General features: G+C 40.4%; 1 protein-coding gene across 5 annotated transcripts in view; it reads right to left on the bottom strand.

Moving 5' to 3' along the window:
- Positions 1–1,519: 1,519 nt before the first annotated feature.
- The window catches only part of LOC136758612 (pre-B-cell leukemia transcription factor 3), a 96,131-nt gene continuing 76,576 nt past the window's right edge, over positions 1,520–21,074 (bottom strand). For 2 of the 5 annotated variants that reach the window (XM_066713145.1, XM_066713147.1), the window contains 7 exons: positions 20,730–20,920; positions 19,046–19,181; positions 17,818–17,847; positions 9,668–9,833; positions 8,654–8,766; positions 7,203–7,292; positions 1,520–3,678 (listed from right to left, as the gene is read on the bottom strand). In XM_066713145.1, coding sequence (XP_066569242.1) covers positions 3,586–3,678; positions 7,203–7,292; positions 8,654–8,766; positions 9,668–9,833; positions 17,818–17,847; positions 19,046–19,181; positions 20,730–20,920 — 819 coding nt within the window. In that variant the 3' untranslated portion in view covers positions 1,520–3,585. The remainder of the gene's footprint in view (positions 3,679–7,202; positions 7,293–8,653; positions 8,767–9,667; positions 9,834–17,817; positions 17,848–19,045; positions 19,182–20,729; positions 20,921–21,074) is intronic. The other 3 variants (XM_066713148.1, XM_066713146.1, XM_066713149.1) reach the window with 3 other exon arrangements.

The raw sequence follows: 21,074 nt of genomic DNA, 5'->3' as shown, positions 1-21,074 counted from the left end.
ACGGCTACACCGTTTTCCCTTTTGTTGGCGTAATGGTTCACTTCATTATTGATAATACTTCTATCTTTGTGTTTGCATTCATCTTAATCCACTTTCCTGCTTCCATTTTTCTAGTTTTTGTTTTCTGTTTGGCTGTGACTGATTCGATTTTCATGTCTTGTGTGTTACATTTTTAGGCATTGTGTTCAGAGCTTAAGTGCAGGTGGAAACTGCAATTTAACATACCTCTTTAGCATTGCAGAAAGTATAGGAGATAGAAAAAAACAAAGCTTCCTTTAGTGCCATTTTACTTTTTCTATTTATTCGTTTTATTCATACGTTCATTTTATTTGTGTAAGATTCTGAAATGTTAGATGGCCGACTCCCCAGGGAGTTTTAAGCATTGTCCGAAGAAATCACATCTCCCCGTTTGTTTAGCATAATCCAGAGACCATGATCAGTACAGATCTGCAAACATCTCAATTAAACGCAGTGATTAATTTAGTTGCATTTGTCAGGACGCTCAAGCCACAATTAGTCCTGTTATTAATACAATCTTGTCACATAACATCATAGTGCACATGACGCTTCCTTTTAAGCTTTTCTCTGGATTGCTATCAAACCTCATACTTCAAAAAGGACCTACAAGCCTGTTTTCCCTCCAGTGGTTTTTAAAAAAGAGATACACAAATTATTTCTGTTAATGAAGACCTGCATATGGTAAAGCTGTAAAAGCTGTATGTGAAAGACGAGGAGCATTGACATAATTCAGAAAACATTATATCTTTGAATGTGTGGGGTAGTTTTTTCCTCAAATATTTTCCAAACGAAGCATTAAATGTAAATGTTTTTATCTGTATATTTATATATTTTTACATAAATAAAAAAAAGATCGTATTTATTTTATAATAAATAAAAAGCCCTGCCAGAGCTTTGCCTACATTTGCCAAGCGGTGGTTGACTTTGTACGATTTCCAAAGTCAATTCCACCAGGAGGATATTTCCCATTGAAAAAGTCCATACTAGGGCTTTGCGGGCGCTCTAGCTCTAGAAACTGCACTGTTAAAATGTAGTTTACAATAATACTCCACAGCCCTTACTCAAATGAGCCAGATTGTGTGTGTTGGTGTTCTGCTTTAGCGTTTAAAGAAAATAAAACATGGAAATATAAACAGCAGCATGAAGAAATCCAGGAGCAGAATACGTGAGACATTTTAATACAGTTTTTTAATTTGTGCTGCAGGAAAATCATCGACATGAGTACAGTCTTCAAAACCAGAGAAAATAAGTTGTAATGGAGTGGCTCCAGTCACACATAAATACATGCCTATGTGTGCACCGTTGTCTCTGTGAACCCTTTTTATGATGATCAAATACAAGCAAGTACAGGCCAAAATAAAAAAAGCAAACTTTCAAGATGTACTTTCACTCAAAGGCTTCAATGACCTGAGCGTGAGTAGTGAGGGAGTTCAGATGAGTCAAAGGCCTCCTCACAGTTATCTACCTCCTTGTTAGATTAAAAGAACCCAACACAGCGCTCTATCATGAAAGCAAAAAGTTTATTCATGTTTGAAACTACACATAACTACCACAAGGAAGACTCTTCAGTCCAGGGTGTAGTCTGGTTAGAAAGTAACACGAAACATTTTAATACATTAGAATCACTGCCACAATTCATCTTTTCATGACTTAATCAGTTTCAGAATCGCATACAATACAAAAAAAAGAAAGGAAAAAAAAGAATAAAAGGAGAAAGAAACGTATCACCCTGTTAGACAGGGCTTGAAATATACAGTTCCGAATACTGAAACTATGCATTACAGTTATTTGTTATTTTTTTTCCTTTTTTTTTCTCTTTTTGCGTGGATTAGTAACAAGATGAGCAACATTCAAAATGTTCTTCAGTATTTACAACAGTTTTACTGTTTGGTGTTAATTTACGACCAATGTCCCCCCCACCCCACACCACCCCACCCTCCCTCCCCATCCCCCACGCACACACACTTTATTTTCATTATTATTATTATTATTATTATCATCATCATTATTATCTTTTTTTTGTTTGTTTTTAAAAGTCGCGCCAAAGCAACTCTATATTTTCTTAAAAGATTAAAATATACATTAGATTACATGAAGGGAAACAAAGAGTTTATTACAAGATGCAAAACTTAAAAAATAAAAAATAAAAATAAAAAGACAAAAAACCATGGTAGTGATATTGTTTAGAGGTAGTAAGTGAGCACTCTAAGCTATAGAACATGTTGAAATTCTATTGGTTTGTATGAGTTCGCATGAGGTAATAAAGCTGTTTTTGATTGGTGGGATGTATAAATACTCTTTAGCTACATTATATACAACACTTGTGTGTGATTGGTGCCTTTTGTTGCCAAAAAAACCTAGTTGCCTTTACTGTAAGACCCAAGCTATTTCCATTAGCAACAATGGGTTAAAGACATATAGTAGAATCAGAATTTTGGAAGCGCATGATGTTCAAATAAGATCAATGAATGGTTGCATTTATTTATTTGCTAATTTGATTATTACTCTGTCTTACAAAAAAGGAGATTATTTGGGACACATTCAAAAGAGAGAAAGCACTCTTCAAAACTTGAACGTGCTGCTGATCAAATACTGCATCTGAATCAGAGCCACAGCCAGGATTTCTATTAAATTACAGTTTTTCCAAAGCAAGGCAAAAAAAGCCCCAAACAAAGCAAAAAGAAAGGAGTTTCCCCAAGCTGCCTGAAAGTGTAGCATCTTATCCCTACTAAACAAATAAATTAGAAAGTAATTGACAGAAATCAGTCCTTGCAAACTGAGATTGCACTGATTTAAACTTTACACTGGACTTGGAGAACAAATAATGAGAATAGCATGAAACAAATGCATTCAACAAGCTGGTGACTGAGCGTGGAGGATCATATTGAGGATATCTGTCATTACGCGTACCCAGGAATCGAAACCAAACACAAATGATAATAACAATGCTCATGTAACCCATTATAGCAAAAATATGTGCAGCACAACACCATTCTTCACTCATTCCCTGGTTTGGGTTGGTATTTTGATCGCGATGGGTGTGGGGGGCTTCCCCTGATGGGATAGAAAGTGGGGGTGAAAAATAGACCGCAATGAATCAAGCAGGTCAGGCAGAAGGCAGAAAAAAAAGAAGACGTAGAAACCAAGCGCTGAACAGAGTCTGCTTTGGGTCTTGCTCCTGTTGCACTGATGGCAACCGAGAAACGACGCAATGGTACAAAAACAAAAAGCCAGGCAGTGGCGGTCTTGTCAGTTTCATGGAGATATAAAAAACTGTTCAGGAAAAAAAGGGCACCGGATTCACTTCAAGCAGTATGGAAGGAGTGAAGGCTCTACTGCCGAGTTGCCATGACAAACAGAGGAGTCCGAAAGATGGTTGTTGTTTTTTGTTGTTGTCGTCGTCTTTTTTTTTCTGGTTGTTTTTTTTTGCGATCCCTAGGGTGAGGGAGGGTTTTACAGTAAAATGCAGCAAGACGATTGGTTCAAGAAAAAGAAAGCTTCTCTGGTTGGTCAGTCAGTGCTAGTCAGGGCCCTACAGCTTGGGGATTGGATGCGTCAGTGGAGAGATCAATTCGAGGTATCAGAGTGCACACTTCCAGGTCCTTCTGTTGGGGACGTCACAGAAGATGGAGTGGTTGCATCTTGCCATCCCCCATTAGCCTGCGAATAAAGCGAAAAGGAGGCTGTAAAACATGCGCGGAAATGACTGAAGCAATAGGTTATCGTTGTTTTAAAAGAACAATATACACACTTCATTTACGTGTACATATAAGCATAGATATGTTCTGTATCTCCTTGCACAGAGAACTGACATTCTACATGTGGAGAAGAACCTGCAGATAAACTATTAAGAATCACAAATACCCTACAGAGGAAGAGCAGTTTGAGAACAGATGGGGGGATTTATCCTGATTTTCGTCTGTGGCGTAAGAGAGGCAGGGAAGGAGGGAGAGCAGGGTAAAAAGAATATGAGAAAAAGAAAAGGAAACAAAAAAAGGAAAGACGCAGGATCTGTGTGTCCATCAGCTGCTCCCCTGTGTGTGTGTGTGTGTTCATACAGATATTTATAAAAAAGAAAAGAAAGAAAAAGAAGTGTTTCTCTTGATACTGCCAGCCGGCGGCCCTCTTTGCATTAGACTAGCATCAGCAATGAGAGACTCTCAGAAACAAATTTGCCTTATGTCCCAGCCAATGGAGGCAATTGCTGAAATCAATGTCTAATCAGATTTCTGCAGTGGCAGACAGCTTGTCGCTACATATTTTTATGTCAGTCAAGAAGAGGGAAGGCGCAGGCCTGGTGAGGTGGGGAACATTGAGTGGAAGTGACGGGGCAGGCCTTTCCGAGGAAGCTAGCGTAAGTTGGCTTGACTGTGACTGGCTCGCGGCGGGGACTAGCCTTTGCTGGATTTCTTCCCTAGCCATCACGAGGCACCATCCACAAAACGAAAGGTTAGCGTATGCTAATTTATTTATGATGCGGTTCATTATCAAAACAATCCGTCTGCATTACTGTAAACTATAAGCTATAGCACTCATGTGGCTTGTCCGTGGAATTAGTATTTTGCTGATTTAGAGTTCCTGGAATAGGTCAATAAATAGATTAATCTGGTTTCCTTGGCTGTAGTGCGACTGCTGCATTGAAATAAGAGTTTGGATCCTGAGCCAGTCTCCCCAATCACCCTTAAATGCGTCCGCTTGCTTCCTTTTGACTGTACTTTGTTTTTAAAATCTTCAGTTGTTTCAGATATTACCACTTTTGTTTTAGGGTGCATCAACAATCTCTTTATTATATGTATTATTATAATTATTATGAATATTATTTTTAATGATACTTAGAAACAGACATTTTGGACGATATCTGTTGTTGCTGTTTTTGTTTTGAGATTCATAATAAACCGTGCCTTGACCTAAATTCTAAAGCAAAGCGAGAAACCTAGACACTTCACTGGAGGCTGCTAGAGGTTGGCACATCATCTCAAGCGCTGGAGGCAGGAGGGCACTCAGCAAAACGAAAATGACACCTTAGTGTGCAAAAGCGGCAATGCGATGGACTGATATTGCTTCCTTTCTATCTATCTGTCTATCTAAGTATCTATCTATCTATCTATTAAAAAAGATTACCTTTCTGTCATACAGAATAGCTGTAAAACAAGACTCGTTACTATTATGCTTCAGGAATTTGTAATATTGTTTTTAGATTATAGTAATAATTATGGTGGGGTCAGCATTCATTGATTATTAGTGGGAGTGGCAGTATAGTGTTTACAAATCAGATGGGATTCTGGGACATCCTAGTGTGCCCTGATTACAGGTTTAGAGCTGGGCTGATGGGGGACAACATACAGTAGTTTTACAATCTCAAATCAGATAGTGACAATTTGAGTTCAAGCAATATAAGATTACACACCCCCACCCTCAAACCTTCTCCTCAAGAAGGAAAAGCTCTTGACCATAACTGCCAACAAACAATAGGTTAGTGTCTGTTAATTTATTTATGATGTGGTTCATTACCAAACCGATCCATTTCTGTTGTTGTGAATTACAATCTACAGCACATGTGGCTTGTCAAAGAATCATTTTAAGGTTCACTATTGAATTGAGTGATTACAGTCAATCGATACCACATTTATTCAACATGTATGACAAGGCCCAAATCATACATATTTTTTCACACACTGCTTTTTTTTCCCCCTCTCTGATTTTATTTGGAGTTGAATGTTTATGAATTTGTTTCGGTTGTCCTCTCTGTCAGCTGAGTCGAATTTTCAGATGAAACACCGCAGTAATAACTGGTATGGGGCTTAGCGTGACAATAATGCAAAGTTCTACTGAACCCAAGCGGAAATAAACACTGACATATTCTAAGGAGTCTTAATGGGACTACAAGCTATAGAATACAATCAGGATAGGAAACACTGCAAAGAGAAACAGCTGCACCCTAACTCTACTGACCCTATGTGTCTGTTACATGCTCTTCTAACCTCTGTAATATGTACAAAAATACACTACAACAGCTGATCTATTCTGAAGACTTTTTTTTTTTTCAACAGATAAAAGCAAAATTGTGTAAAAGCCTTCAAGTCGCTGCTGTCCCTTTCATTTCCACATAAAGACAACAAATGCTAATATTTCACTCCCTTGTACTGCTGAAGGAAAGATTGTCAGCAAGCATTTCTCTCTCACTCTCTCTCTTTCTCTCTCTCTTCAAATAAATTAATCTTTACTCTGGTGGTTTCAGATTATGCACTGTATTATAAAACAGCGCCTTATCAGCCCTCATCAGGGAAGATGGAATTCATGTCTGTAAAATGCTGCAGGCAATCACAGTTTCATATTTTATCATGTTGATAAGGATATGGCAAATTCTCTGAAGCATTTCAAAACAGTTAAATGAAAACGTAGATATGCAACTAAAAGCCTTTTTATACCGTTTTGCTATAGGTTATTATGAAATGTTTATAAAAGCAAAAGGGGAAAGCTTTGACGTTTTCAAATTTAAAAGGCTTTTTCTTATCCTCTCTCTCTCTTTCTCTCTCTCTCTCTCCCTGCGTGTTAATATTAAGCGATACTTTTATCCTCACATTAGAAAAGTCTGCCATCTCTTTTGCAGTCCCTAATCTGCCCTGTCATTTGTTTGCCTCATGCTAAAGGCAGCTCAATCATTCAGGGGCTGAGCCGAACCCTTTCTCTCACTTCCTCGGTGAGTTCGGCGGGACAGGTGAATGAAGATTATCCTGCTGCCTGATTCAGTGACATTATCCTGGAACCAGATGACACAACCCGTCCGCCTGTGGGAGAATAATTATTGGGTGTTTTCTCCCTGCCTTTATGATCCAAAGAAAAACGTGCTTTCCATTTCTCTCTCTCTCTTTTTTTTTTCAACAGTTTTTTTCCAGTTCAACATAGTTTTGGAAAAGTACCTGAGCTTTATTTCGTGTTGGGGGAGGTGGATAAAATTTCATCTGTATAGTGTTTGAAACACGAGCCAACCTCATTTGAGTCATTCCACTCTTCCATTTGCGTTTTTCCAATGGGTTGAACCATTTTCAGTATTATATACCCCAATGATAAAGAGCAAGACTTTTATAACACTGCTACCTAACTAACTACATTCATATCCAAGTTTTGGTTCCTACAGTGGGCCAGCTGTAGTGGCGACTGGGGAAGGTGAGCTGTTTACTTACATTCAAGCCGTGCGGACTGTACAGAGAATTCCCTCCGAGGCCGTCACTGTATCCTGCCGTCTGACTGATAACATGACGCAGGGTATCCACCTGCAGCGAGAGAGAGAGCCCGGTCAACACCGCCTGCGCCTTTGGTCAAATCACTGTGGGCGGAATTCACAAAACTTTTCACTCCAAAGTGTGAAGCAGTACCCTTTGCAATGTAGAAACACACAAACAAACAATATATATATATATATATATATATATATGCACATACAGTAATACAAAAAAAACGCCATGAAAGTGTCACTAGTGTCATTCAAATGGAAGTAAGAATTTGTGCTCTCTGATTTTGTGACATCACAGTGTTTTAAATTAACACAGAATGAAACAGAAAGCTCCTTCAATTCCTTCTGCCTGAGCTCCTGGCACAGCTCAGACGAAGGAGTGAGTTCACAACAACACTGAGACGTGTCAAAATTGTTTGGGTTTTTTCAGCCACTACAGTTCTCAGACGTGTCCATGTTCCAGACAGCTAGTGTGGATGTCTCCCACAGTGTAACATGGAAGGGCTTATCAAAACTGCTTTTTACAATTTTCATCATCAAATTATTGTGAGTGGGGGAAAAAATAAATCACACGTTGTGCATACTTGTTAATATCAGTTAGCAAATTGCAGTCATTTTCACTTTTTTGTTTCCAATTGGTTACTACATTTTAAGTGTAATATCCCATTAAACACTGGACCAAGACATCTCTGTCTTCTCATTTCCTTAATCAGGTGACTAAATTCATCCCCAGCTTTGATAGCTGCTCAATGTACTGATTGTTTGTAAACCTGGGCTGACTGCATGGCGACTGGAAGAGGAACAAGAGAACGGAACAACAACAACACAAAGCACAATACAAAATACATACAAAAAGGAAAGGAAAGGAAGAAAATAAAAAAACAGACAGACAAAACAAAAAACAATACCATACTCCCATTCCCAACCAAAGAGCTCAAGTCAGAGCCGAAATGCCTTCCATATAGTCAGTAGCAAAATCAAAACAAATCCTCAATCTAGAATATTTGTATTGCTTTTTTAATGAGATACAACTGAAAGTATACAACCTGAGGTATTCAAATTGTTTTTTCTGTGTGTTTGTTTTTTACTATGTTAAAGTGGGGGGGGCAATTTGGGGGTGGACCAGAACTGTCAATCTCTGGCCATTGGGAGCTGTCAACAGGGCAGGTTTTCCGTGTAGCGAGGCATGGGTTATCAACAAGAGAAAAAAAAAAAAAAGGAATTTGTATTTCAAAGAAAAGTGGATTCCCAATAGGTCTGAATTTCCTCCTCTTAAAGTGCCTGGCATTAAGAGAAAAAGCGGTGAATGAAAACCAGTACTGTTGATGGCTCAGCCAGGTTTAGAACCCCGGTCTACCGCAGCCCGGTCACAACGGCCCTGTCTCTGTTTGCGTCTCCTACCTGTGACTGCACATTGGCTCCGACTTGTGCCCCTTGGTAAGAATCCCCATTCAGACTCTGCATGCTCATGAACATGTCCCCAGAGTTTGGGAGGTTAAAAGAACCAGAAGAACCTAGAAAGGAAAGATTTAAGTAGCTGAATCATAAGAGAGCTACAGACACATCCCCCAAAAAAACAAAAATAAAATAAAAAAAGCAGACGAAGACTGAGAAGAGGAAGAAAGAGACACAAGAGAAAGAAAGCTAAGGAGAAGCTGAAAGTCTGAGGAGAATTAAGCGAGCAGTCCTCCCAGTAATAGAATAAAAATCTCCTCACAGAGAACCATGTAACGCAACACAGATCAGCACTTTTGTTGGTCTGCTATCAGTATCTTCCAGTCTAGACAAAAACTTAGACCAAACTCTCTTTATCGTCTATCCTTCATAACACCCTTGAGTGATTTTACAGTGATAGCCAGGGGCGGTGGTGAGTACAACTGAAGAAAGATAACGGAGCTTACAATACTGAAAATGTATGAGACATGTAAATGTATCCAGTGGATTTCTTCAAAAGCAACCAGTTGGGGGACCAGTGAATTAAGCTTACCACATCCATCAAGTCCAAGCGGAGTCCCGCGACAGTGCCAAACGCTTGCAATTCCATGTGTGTAGAAGTGAATATTGTGTTGATGCTTCACAGTTATCAACTAGTGAAATAGGTTGTGTATTGTACAGTGTCTCGGAAAAAGGTAGTTCTGTATCGGTTTCATAGTGCTGCGGCCTATACTAAACACAAACCAGGACAGGATAATACTGAGAAAACTTAAAAAGGATTTCAAGGAACCCAAGACGACAATAATTCTGAGGATATATTTGGCCTTTTTCATTATTTTCCAAGATTTTTTTTTTTTGGGGGGGGGGGGGTGTTCTGTGTGACTGAACGTGAATTTATCCCCAAACTACAATTACAGCACGAGCCGTCGCCACTTTCCTTTTTACATGTGAGTGAACTGCAGACGTGGGAGCTATGCCTACCGGAGTTTGGTGTGGTGGGCGAGTTGGTCTGGCTGTTCTGGACGGCGGCGGCTGCTGCGTGGGCGGCCGTGACGGCGGTTTTGGCGGCGTAAAGGTTCGCTTCCTCCTGGAACTTGCCGATGTTCTTCTTGTACCTGATTCTCTTGTTGCCAAACCAGTTTGATACCTGAGGGAGAGAGGAGAAGGGAGGAGAGGGAGAGGAGAAGTGTCAGACGTCAGGCAGCCGAGCTCTGTGCATTGAGCAGTGTGATTGTTTCAAGATGTCACGTTTAGGTCCATCAAGTACACAATTCCCAACCTTCGCAGTAATATCCGCTGGGTACCCAGACTAATTAAGCAATAATCAAGGATCACTTGTGCGTTATTATGGATGCGAGCATGACATGGTTCTGTTTGTCCCTTGGCAAAACCGATACACCAGGGGTTGCTTGTCTGTGACAACACACATCTTAAAGTTTTCCTGACGTGATTACATTGCTAAGCCTACTGTTAATAATGAAGCTTTCGTCAGTTTGCTAAATGACAGGGAAGGAAGAGAGACAGTGACTTTTGTTTCTCAAACAAGGGGAGAAAAAATAAAAGGTATAATGCTCCATCTCTGGAACGTCATTGTTCTTTGTTTCTGGGCTGGAACAACCTCGGACACTTTACTGAAGTAAACCAGGGGCGTATAGATAAATACAGAGGGGGAGATATTAATCAAAAGCCAATGAAATGTTTCTTTGTGTTTCACTGCCTTTCAACAGGCCATGCTCTGCTTCTCTCCTGCCAAGCCCTGGTACGGGGAGCCAGGAAGCTCGTGGCAGCGGCCATTCTGCTTCTCCAAAAGGGTTTTTTGTTTTATAAGGTCACAAAGCATTAAACTGAGCTGTAAATACAGCCAACAGCAGCCTTGTATTTCTGGAGAACCTGCTTATCCAAATGGAGTAGATGCATACTTCATAATGTGTTACAATATTTTATTACTGGCATGTTTTGTTACTAGCATATATTGTGATTCACGGCTGTTTTGCTGTGTACGTCTCCCGGAATGCTGCTTAAAAAAAGAGAAAAGGGTAGGTCGCTATTCTCACACTGTAATATATAAATTTTAAAATGTATTCAGTCTTTGCGCAGCTCGTTTGATCTATGCACGAGGGTGTCGGCGGAAACACAGGATCCGTTAAGGCAGAAAACAGTCAATAAGAGCAAACGTCCCTAACAGTCATTAAGTTTAACATCGCGCTCAATGCAACGCGCTCAGGCAGAGCTACGATCGCACTCTATACCTGCCTAGTATAACTTGGCCCAGTATGTCTTACAGCCCCAGGAGTGTGCTCTATCCTCCATTTTTTAACCGGTCTAATTATATTTTGTTTCCTGTACATGCATAATGCAATTGTGCTGCTGAATGTCAGCTGCCCAGCATAAATGCCTCAAACAAACAGACCAAAAACAAATAAATAAATAAACAACAAGAAAAATACAGAGATAAATACTCTGGGACGAGATTAGAAAGGACGTTTTCTCCGTCTTACACTTTGATTTGCTTTCTGGTTCCTCTCGCAATCCCACCTGCCACATAGGTTGGGCTAAAATGGAAATCTCCCAATCAAACCCAGTTATTCTACCCAGGCTTGATAATTCTACCTCCAGGCTTGCAGGGTAAGACACTCAACGACAAGACTGCGCTACACACTGAGCACCATTAAATTCCTTAATCATGCAACAATGCATACACAATATTCTAACCTGTTACCACAGTATTAATATGTTTAGGTGAATGCTGTTGATATTGCTACACACCTATATTTTCTGGTCCAGAGGAAATTATTCTGCATTTCTAAAGACAATAAAGCCCAACCTAAGTCTTGTGATACATTCATAAGTCACTGTGTATAAAAAATCTGTTCTGATAGGACGAGGAGATATGGCTTCATAATCAAGACAGGAGAAGACAAGAAACTCACTTGAAGCATGGAAGATGAAACGTGTTTTGAAAGCTCTCTTTGCCTGAAGTTATTATAATGAGGTACAATAATAACAATTCATGTGTGTTTGTATACTACATATAAATACACAAATGTGGAAAACCAGACATAAACAACACTGGGATACTGATATATAAAAGGCACACTATTCGGGGCAACTGATGTGGAAATCTAAGGGTAGATGCAAGCTCTGCAATTATTGCAGAATAAGGCACAGATTACGGTTGTTTTTTAATTGCCCTATAAATTAAACAGGCCTGTCGCCTTTGTGTTTTCACGAGCTCTGCCGTCTTCTCTGCTGATGCCTCTTGCCGGACCAGCCAAAGAGCAGCTGTCCTTAATGAAGGTTTATTTAATTTCCATCCTTGCGCTTAAATTTTAATATCTGCAGCAGCCCGGCGAAGCTGCAGAGAGTGGATTTGCATGACATCAGATCGTTTCCATCCTGCGAGTCTCGGTGCTTCTAAATCTTTAATATCTAGGCAATTAAAATTAATGACCATTCAAGCGAAGCCACTGTTGGCAGTGTTTCCTTGACATCAATTGTTTGATGGGTTTACCTAGAGGTTAAACTAACAAGCGAGGTTTAATTGGAAGCAATGAAAGGACTAGCCATCATCCTTTATACTTAACCTGCTTAGAGAGCCCTCTAAGAAAGGAAAAAGATGCAACCTTAAAAAAATAACAAAAACACAAAACGCGTACACACGTTTTGCATTGAGTTGGTCTAAAAAGAAACGTATTACCTATGAATATTTAATGAATGACTTGATATTAAATCTGACTAATGAAACGTCTCGGTAAACACACACAGCCCCTGAAATAAATAACCATACATGAGCGTGGCAGGCTGTGGCATAGCATCCCTTAAGAGTGGTAAGCAAAGTTGATCTCTAAAGCCAGCACAGTTCTTAAGAAAATGCAAGAGTTAACCTACCATGCAATTAAAGCCAAATTCTAATTAAAAATTAAAAAAAGAAAAACACCAATCTTTGTTTTTAAGAACAAATTTGAATGTTGTTATTATGAGTATGTTTGACAGTTACATTTTTCATAAGAACAGACTTGGAACTTGACTGTGTTTACCTAAGCAACTAATTTCAATGATCAACTAACGAAGAGTTATCCATAACTTTCCCTGCCCTGAGTGGCAGTGCTCGGGAATGGCAGCCAACATAAGCATATACTTCAACAGATTGCAAGGCTTAGAAAGACACAGAGTGATGTCAAATCAGATCCTTTGTTTCCCCTCACAGTTTTCCTCCTAACAAATAAATAACTGTGGGATCCACGTATGCTGTACAGCTGATAATTGTCTATTCAGTTCAAACCCTTTCTTTTTTTAAATGAAATCTATGAATGCGCCTGCAGTGTCTGCATTAATGACAACTATGGGCATCTTAAGAGCATCAAGGAGATGTGACTTACTGCCAGCGCAGTGTTAACACAAGGGCCCTGCAATAATGAATTCTGCTCAGCTTCAACACTGCAAGACACTTTTATGCATACCATTTACAACATTATTGTGCATAATTATCGTGCTGATTACAATGAACAAAAATCTGAATAAATTAGCAATCATTTAACTGCCTTATTTTTTCGTCAAGTTTATTTTTTCATCCTGTACAAGCTCTTGACTTTTTTTTCCCCATGTCCCTTTTTTATCTGTAATTATAAAATCTATGCAAACTTTGCTGCTACTCAGATTGTAGGTAATTATTGCAGTTTTAGTATTATGTTTACAGCTTTGAGCAATTACATTTCTTTCCTTGTAATTGCTTCTGATCTTTTTTCATTAACACCCCCCCCCACCCTTACATGCACATACGATTTAATTGGCAGCAGAGCTTGTGAAATAATTAAATAAATCTGATAGAATTATATTCATTAAGAAAACAGCATCAGTTTTTTAAAAGGAAAATGATATATGATCTGTGGAAAGTGAGAAAATCACACCACATAAAGATGTAGAAATGTTCAGGAGTATTAAAATGGAATGGGCGTTTACAAAGGGAAGTCATTTTTATGGGTAACTTACTTGGGTACTTAATTTTACCAGTCTTTAGTAAGAGACTCCACAGCATTATATATAACGCTCACAAATTACAACCGATACGTTAATTTAGAGATATTTAAAGGCAGCAACGGAGGTCAGAAGGTGACACTGAGCAGCTGATATTGCAGGACTTTTCTAACAGTTGTCCTGGCGAGGTATAGCCCAGCTTTTCCTCTCTCCCTGCGCTCACCTATTTCTGTTTGAGGCTCCCCTCAGTCGACACAAACTGACAACCTCTCAGGGCCGTCATAGAACCCGAGCGCTCATGCACTCTGTCAGCACTCCAGAAATGTATGCTTGTATTCACTCCCCCGTATCCCAGCAGCATCTGAGCTCACCCACCTGCTGCTGGGCTCCCTCTACCCCATCCCTGAGGGATAAGGAGGGGGCGGCAGAGGTGGGAGGCGGGAGTGGGGACTCAGAAACTGGCTTGGGCTGTTTGAATGAGTGTCCTGATATCACCTCTGACCTGTCACCGAACCCTTCCAAAAGCACAGCAGAGTGTAAGAACCTCTGATGCCAGTAAGGCTGTGTTTATCCCCTCCGGTCCTTACCTAAGCCCCTGTTATTGCATGGAATTACACAAAGCTCTGGATCTAGGGTGCTTTCCAGCACGTCTGTGTTGAAAGTGCTGTTTAAGACATTAGACAGGGAACGCTGGAAAGGAAACTAAACATAAACCGTGCTGCACATTGCTCGGGAAGATTTAAACACAGGCTCGCCTTGGGAAATGGAAAGTGAGGGGAACAAGGCCCTAAATAGCCATAAATACAACTCCAGAAATATATACACGAGGGTGGGGGGGTGTCAGTCAGGTAGTTAATTCCAAAGACTGACCTTATGAATCCTGAATGATAATACATGCACAGTGTGCACTCTATTAAAAAGATCAGATGAGGTCTGTGTGTGAAGTAATATTCTGGCCAGTCTTGGCTGCTTTTTCCAGACGAGCGAAGGGGAAGGGGTCTTATTTTAAAGCCCACACTGGTCAATAATGTTTATTACCACAGGTAAATTATGAGAAACGCATGGGGGAATTAAAGTCCTTGAGGGCAGTAAATTCATGGCCAAGCTCAACAGTTGTGGCCTAGATAAAATGCACATATACTTCATCCTTCCCCCCTGATTTTTTTTTTAATATTCTATGTCCAAGAGCCAAATATTGCATGATGAATAATATACAAGCAGAAATATTAGTATTTCTAAATTGGCAAAATGTGGAGGAGAAAAAAAGGAGACTGAATAGGTCCCTTGTGTTACTATTCTTGATTTAACAAACAGACAGAGAATGGAAAGAGGGGGACAGGGTCCTCACACTGTATCTTAGAAACACTCGCAACAGTTATTTGTTTTTTCCCCTATTAATAGTCAGCAGAAACTGTTATGCCTGTTTTTAGCCACTGCATGGTGTTGCAACCCAGTCCACACACAGAGAGGGTTTACGACAGAAAGTACAGGCCATCTTCAGATCAAACTAAGACTCACTGTAAGGATTTTTCTAAAAAAAAAAAAGAAAATGTGTTCCCTTTGAGGAAAAAAAATCAAACAAAAACTATTGTGAGGGTACAGGCTTACAGTTCTGATAAAAAGGTCTGCACAAAAAGGGAAACATGCAGGGATGTCATAAGGTTTTGAAGCAGGCTTTTTTTTGTGTGTCAAGGTGAAGATTCATTAAAACTCAGAATGGAGCCGAGTACCAGACAGACAACTGAATTACCTTACCTCCGAAGCATCCGCAAAAGAAAGTGATTGTACCCAGCATGCATTATTTCTTAAAAGAACTCAACACTAAGTTTATTCTCTCTGTCACTGGAAATGGCCATATCGTCGCACTTAATAATTCACTAGCTTTCCCTCTTCATCCCAGGTCAATAGACTTCTGTTGTCATTTAAGGTGAATGGATGTTCTTTCCAAGTTCTCAATACAACTGGATTAATAACGTCTGCTTTGGAGAACCCTTAATGAAACCTCAAACCAGGTCTTAATTATACTGCCAAAGGTTGTTTCGGAGGCCTTGCTGCTAATATTATCAATAATAGAGTAGAATTCATTAATACTTAACACATTAACCTCAGGCATTGTTCCTCTAAATATATAATGACTTAAAATATTGATAAGCGCCGTTCATTTGAACTGTAAGTGATCAGAGCAGAGGAATCACAATATAGGCAATAATTCGAAAATCTGCCTTTTTAATTCCCGTCACGCCTGCTTTTTATAACAAAGCTGGGAAGCGAGCATGCACAGAATCGGACAGGCAGGCTGGCATGCCGACATTACAAGATTATATCAATTCCCACATAAACCCTGACAGAAACTGCTGGCACAAATAGGTTGCCTATATTTGTTTACTTAATGTCACACGTCAGAGCTGAGTGAGTGAAATAATAAGACTGCATGGCGTATTTAATGCACAATTGTCTGATGAAGTGCAGTAATTGCACGAACAACACCATTAACTTCCTTCAGATCAACAATGGTCGCAGTGATACTGGGAAGCAGAATATATCATTATGTGAACCTAGCTGTGGCTTCTTTCCTGATAACAGATCCATGCATTTTCTCCACATTCAGATAAACAAAAGTCTCCCACTACCGTCACTGAAACAAAGGGGTTTAAGCCGTGCTGGAAGATAAAGTATCTTTGTTCTCATCTCTTTCCGCAAAACCAAAATATCAAAGCAGTATTTTACTTTTACAACCTGTTTTTTCTTCTGAGCACTGTGGGACTTTGGTACTTCGGTGAACTACCTCAGTAACACACAACACTTTTCATCGTTTCCTTCTCAATTCTACTGATATGTTTTTATTCATATTGTCATTGCTGTTCTTCATAATTATTGATAGTAAAGGAGTCCTCCTGTGATTTCCAAAACATTACCATATTTCAAAAAGATTGCAAAACAAATATTATGAACAATAAAGACTGTTCTTTTCTACCTTAATTAGTCCCCTTTAGCTGTACAGTAAACAATTGTTGAATCGCTAAGTGCTTTTGAGTACGTGTAGTTGTGTTTTGTGTTTTTTCCACAAAACCCTAATGTGTTAAACCTGAAAAACACAAAACAACAACTACACCGTACTCAAAGCACTTAGCGATTCAACAATTGTTTACTGTAACAAAGCTGGGAGTAGTCTTTAGGTCCTTGTTTGTCCCAGTTTGAAGTCAAGAACTAAATAAGAGACAACCCCATGTTGCTAATGGGTTTTCAACCTGTCTATCATTACTCATTAAGTGGTTCTTAGGAGGAGTTCAAGTGAGTTTTGAAAAGACCTCTAATTTTCTGATTTCCTCTGACAAATTGGTTTTCCAGGTTGGAACCGCAAAAAGCTCATACATTAAGCACTTCAGTCACAGCCCCACATCACAATGCCTTCATTAAACAACCCTGCACTCCAGGATAACAGAGGTGTGCCCCGATTGTTAAGAACAACTTGAATTAACAACACACACTCACTCACTCACACACACACACACACACACACACACACTCACACACAAAAGCCTTACATTGTGAGAGACTCTGGGTCATCCTACAACTTTGCATCCTGGTACATTCACTAGTGTCACATGGAACAATCGGCGGTATGTCATTCTAAGCATATATGTATTAGATCATGAGTACACATGATTAACCAATGCTTAAAAAAATGAAATTGAACAGGTAAATCCACACGTCGAATAAGAAAAGCATTCTTCCTTATTCTGGGGTCAAAGTGAGAAATGGGTCTCTACTTGACAACACACATCATCTTACACAGAGGGGATGGAGGAGAGGGGCGGTTATTGGGGATGAATTAGACTTATTAAAAGGGGTGGAAATGCCACTGTCAGATGTTAAGACAGGTTTCCGAGACTAGAAGAGAGAGAGTATGGATTTTCACTTTGTTTCATTTGTTGCCCCTGTTTTAACCAAGTCAGCGCTAGCTGTGTTATGTAGAGACCTTGTCTTGATCCAATGAACAGAGCCCAATGTACTACAGTATTGTATTCTGTTACTGCACTGTGGAATCTACCAAGTGGGGGTGGGGCGGGGGGTGTCTGCTCCTGTGTGCCATGTGGAAATTGCATTGGTGTACATACATACGAAAACAACAGCGGATCAGTAGAAGTATGACATACCTGTGATACTGTGATGGTGCTTCCCACCCCCTGAAGGCAAAAAAGAATGGCTTTTACAGTATCTGACTCTTAACTTCTACACTCAATACCCCTCCACACCCCCTCCCCACAAACCAAAAAAAAAAAAAAAAAAAACATTTCAGTTGATATATAGTATTTTTCCTTCTGAACAGCAACAAACATGGGAAGTATCAGTTCTGTCTTGCTCTTCGGACAGAGCAAGACAGTTACAGAGTTATAGAAATCTGACACATTAAAATGAGCGAGTACCCACCCCCCCGCACATTAAAAAAAAAGAAAATCACCACAGCACTTCCTCCTCTAGGGTGTCAATATCAGCCTTCCACATGGCTGGCTGTATCTGGTCAAAGGTGGTGCACGGGGCAAAGCTACCAGGCACCCGTGGGTTTGCAGAGCAGATGAGGTACTAGGTGTAGGTGGAGGGGGCTAATGCTGTACAGGACAAGCACGATACAGGGCGTTTACATTAACTAGGAGGTCATGTGATGCTGGGACTGCCCTGCCTCCACAACTGTGCTTGAACAGCATCCTTTGAAGCTTGTATTTCTTATGTTTATCTTTGGATCTTCTAGGTGGTAGCTTTAATAACTCCTTCACCCAATTCTCAGCAAGCTCTCCGAGTGAAAAAGGGAAAGCTCTGCTTCGAGAAGAAAGAGAGCCCAAATACCCTATAGTGTCAACGGAGTCAGCGACCCACCCCAACCCCGCTTTGATGTGCTCACCCTAAAGTTCATATTTCCTAACCTGGACGAAGACTGGGCTAAACCTAGATCATAAAACCACCCACTGGGAAGCTCCTGTCAGAGATATATTGGGGGGTGGGTGTCTTTTGGAGTATTCTCCTTAGAAAATACACCTGCCTAAAGTATTTCATACACAAGACACATGGAAAACAGAACAAGTGCACTTCGTGGACTCAGCTGAAGCAAAAAAAAGACAAGACACACAGGGCAGATGGGAATGAGAGGAAAGGCAGGGGACCCAGAATGGCTCTTTATGTCTGGTCTATTAGCCACTGCTCTCAGCCTGTGTCTCCAGCTGATTCGCCAATCATAACCATTAACGGCCTGATCTTAAGATCCTCTCCGTGATCGCTGTTCTGGTCAATTCGTTATGTATTCTGGCCTATGGACCCATTTCCTGCCTTTTTGACGCTAATGCCCAACAGCCAGGGTTCTCTAGGCTTAGCCAGTGTTACGGGACCCACCTGTGATACTGTGATGCTGCATTTCTTGGCCAGCTCCTCTTTGGCTTCTTCGCTGGGGTAGGGGTTGCTGAGGTGGGAGTAGAAATACTCGTTCAAGATTTCCGTTGCCTGTTTGCTGAAGTTTCGTCTTTTTCGTCTGGGTGAGGATGAGACAAATAAAGCATGATACAGTGTGTTGCAAAAGCAAAGACAAGCTAAGCCATAACTATCCTTCAATCTGTTTTAAAAAAATATATATATATTTTCTCACAATGCACTCGTATGACTGATATTTAACTTACATTTCCTGACATCACTTTTTTGAAAGTAAAATAATGTCTGAGGAATACTGATAGTTTGTCTGATTTTACAAACAAAATAAACGACCACTTAACCACAGCAGTTTCATCCCATTATTATGTGTAGTGGAGTATACTACAATATCTCTGAACCAAGTCAAACTCTGCAGAGTTTCAGTGACTGTAATGTAATGTTCTGGAAACGGTCCATGGCAGAGCCGAACGCATTCCAACACACCTCGTGGAAGTCTCTCTTTTTCTCCCCCCCAATTTCTCCATGACAGCCTTCAATGTGTACTTTAGGCTGTTTCACACAGCGGACAATATGATAATGGAGGCGTTTAAATGGAGCTGTAGAAGCCTGCTCAGGGTGTATCTTAGTACATTATAGAAATTACACTATGCATAGTTGAGCTTCAATCCCAAAGTGCCTTGTCCCCTGGGAGCTCCATTGTTACTAACTACACTAACTCGAGCCTGGTCTAGCACCCTCCCTGGAGCACTACTTATCTTGTTATTGAGCGTTCGCTTATTTTGCCTTGTTTACCTTCCTTCACGCGAATAATGGGCTGCAAATGTGCTTCTGCCCGATTTACCTTGCAGAAAGTTACTAGCACTCTCCAAAGACATCCACCAACTGTTTGTAATTACTATAATCCCACACACCTGCTGATGACCTTCTTGTTACTGAAATTACTTCATTCTTAGTTCATTTTACTTTAACTGCTTTCAGGTGTGATGGTGATTGACTTAACGAAGGTGGAAATGAAAAGTGTAATAAGCACTTTGCCAGGCTTGACTGTGCCAAATTTACCTCCAGGCTAGAGGCTTTCCATCCCAGACCAACTGAGTTGTATATTGTACACTTACATGTTGGAACATTCAGCATCTCTGGCACGATTTTTAAAAACATGCAAAGGGAGCTCAAATTGAAATGCATGCCGATTTCTCTTCATAGTGAGTGGATCATAAAAGCACTGGGGTTATTTTTTCTTTTCATTTTAATAGTTTTATGTAAACTGGGTAAGGCTCACCATTAATAATAAAGAATTTCTCCACTTATCACTGCTTTAGTGATCATTTGTACCTATACAGCACTGCTAATCAAATGCGTGCCTGCTGTTTCGGTCTGCTTCCCTTGGAGCTTTGGAGGAAAATGTACCATACCCCAATGATCTCATAACTGATCTGTATAAGCAAGTAAGTGTCACAATATATACCAGACACAAAAAACAAGGAGTGAGTATTGATGTTGGACACACACACACACACACATATTCAGACCCTATTTAACATTCTAGCTAACAAACAATATATAGCGTATATATTGTCACTGTTTATCCACTACTGTCTGCCCGACGTGAGCGAGACGAGAGGTGAAGCGGAGTCTGGGCAGGGGAACGCACCTGGCGTCGAGGAATCTGGAGCGCAGGATCATGACGGCCTCACAGGTGCTCTGCTTGAGCTGCATCTGGATGGAGCTGAACTTGCGGTGGATGATCCCCACCATGCGCTCGATCTCCTTGGGTGAGATGGGCCGGGTGCGAGACTGTTCCCGCAGCAGGTTCATCACGTGGGTGGTGAACTCGTTACATGCCTGTGCACGGGCGAGAGGAATGGAAACATCTTTGAGCAAATGCAGTACAGACAGGATGGCGTTCCAGTAATGTGAGCAGGTGTGTGTGTGCGAGTATGGGTGGGATTATTGTACTGATGTCATCTCTTTTCACAGTCTTTGCTGGACCAGAGTG

The sequence above is a fragment of the Amia ocellicauda genome, chromosome 9 (genome assembly GCF_036373705.1).
Source record: "Amia ocellicauda isolate fAmiCal2 chromosome 9, fAmiCal2.hap1, whole genome shotgun sequence".
Taxonomy (NCBI): domain Eukaryota; kingdom Metazoa; phylum Chordata; class Actinopteri; order Amiiformes; family Amiidae; genus Amia; species Amia ocellicauda.
Note: the sequence above shows the minus strand (reverse complement) of the source record. Positions and strands in the feature narration are given on the sequence as shown.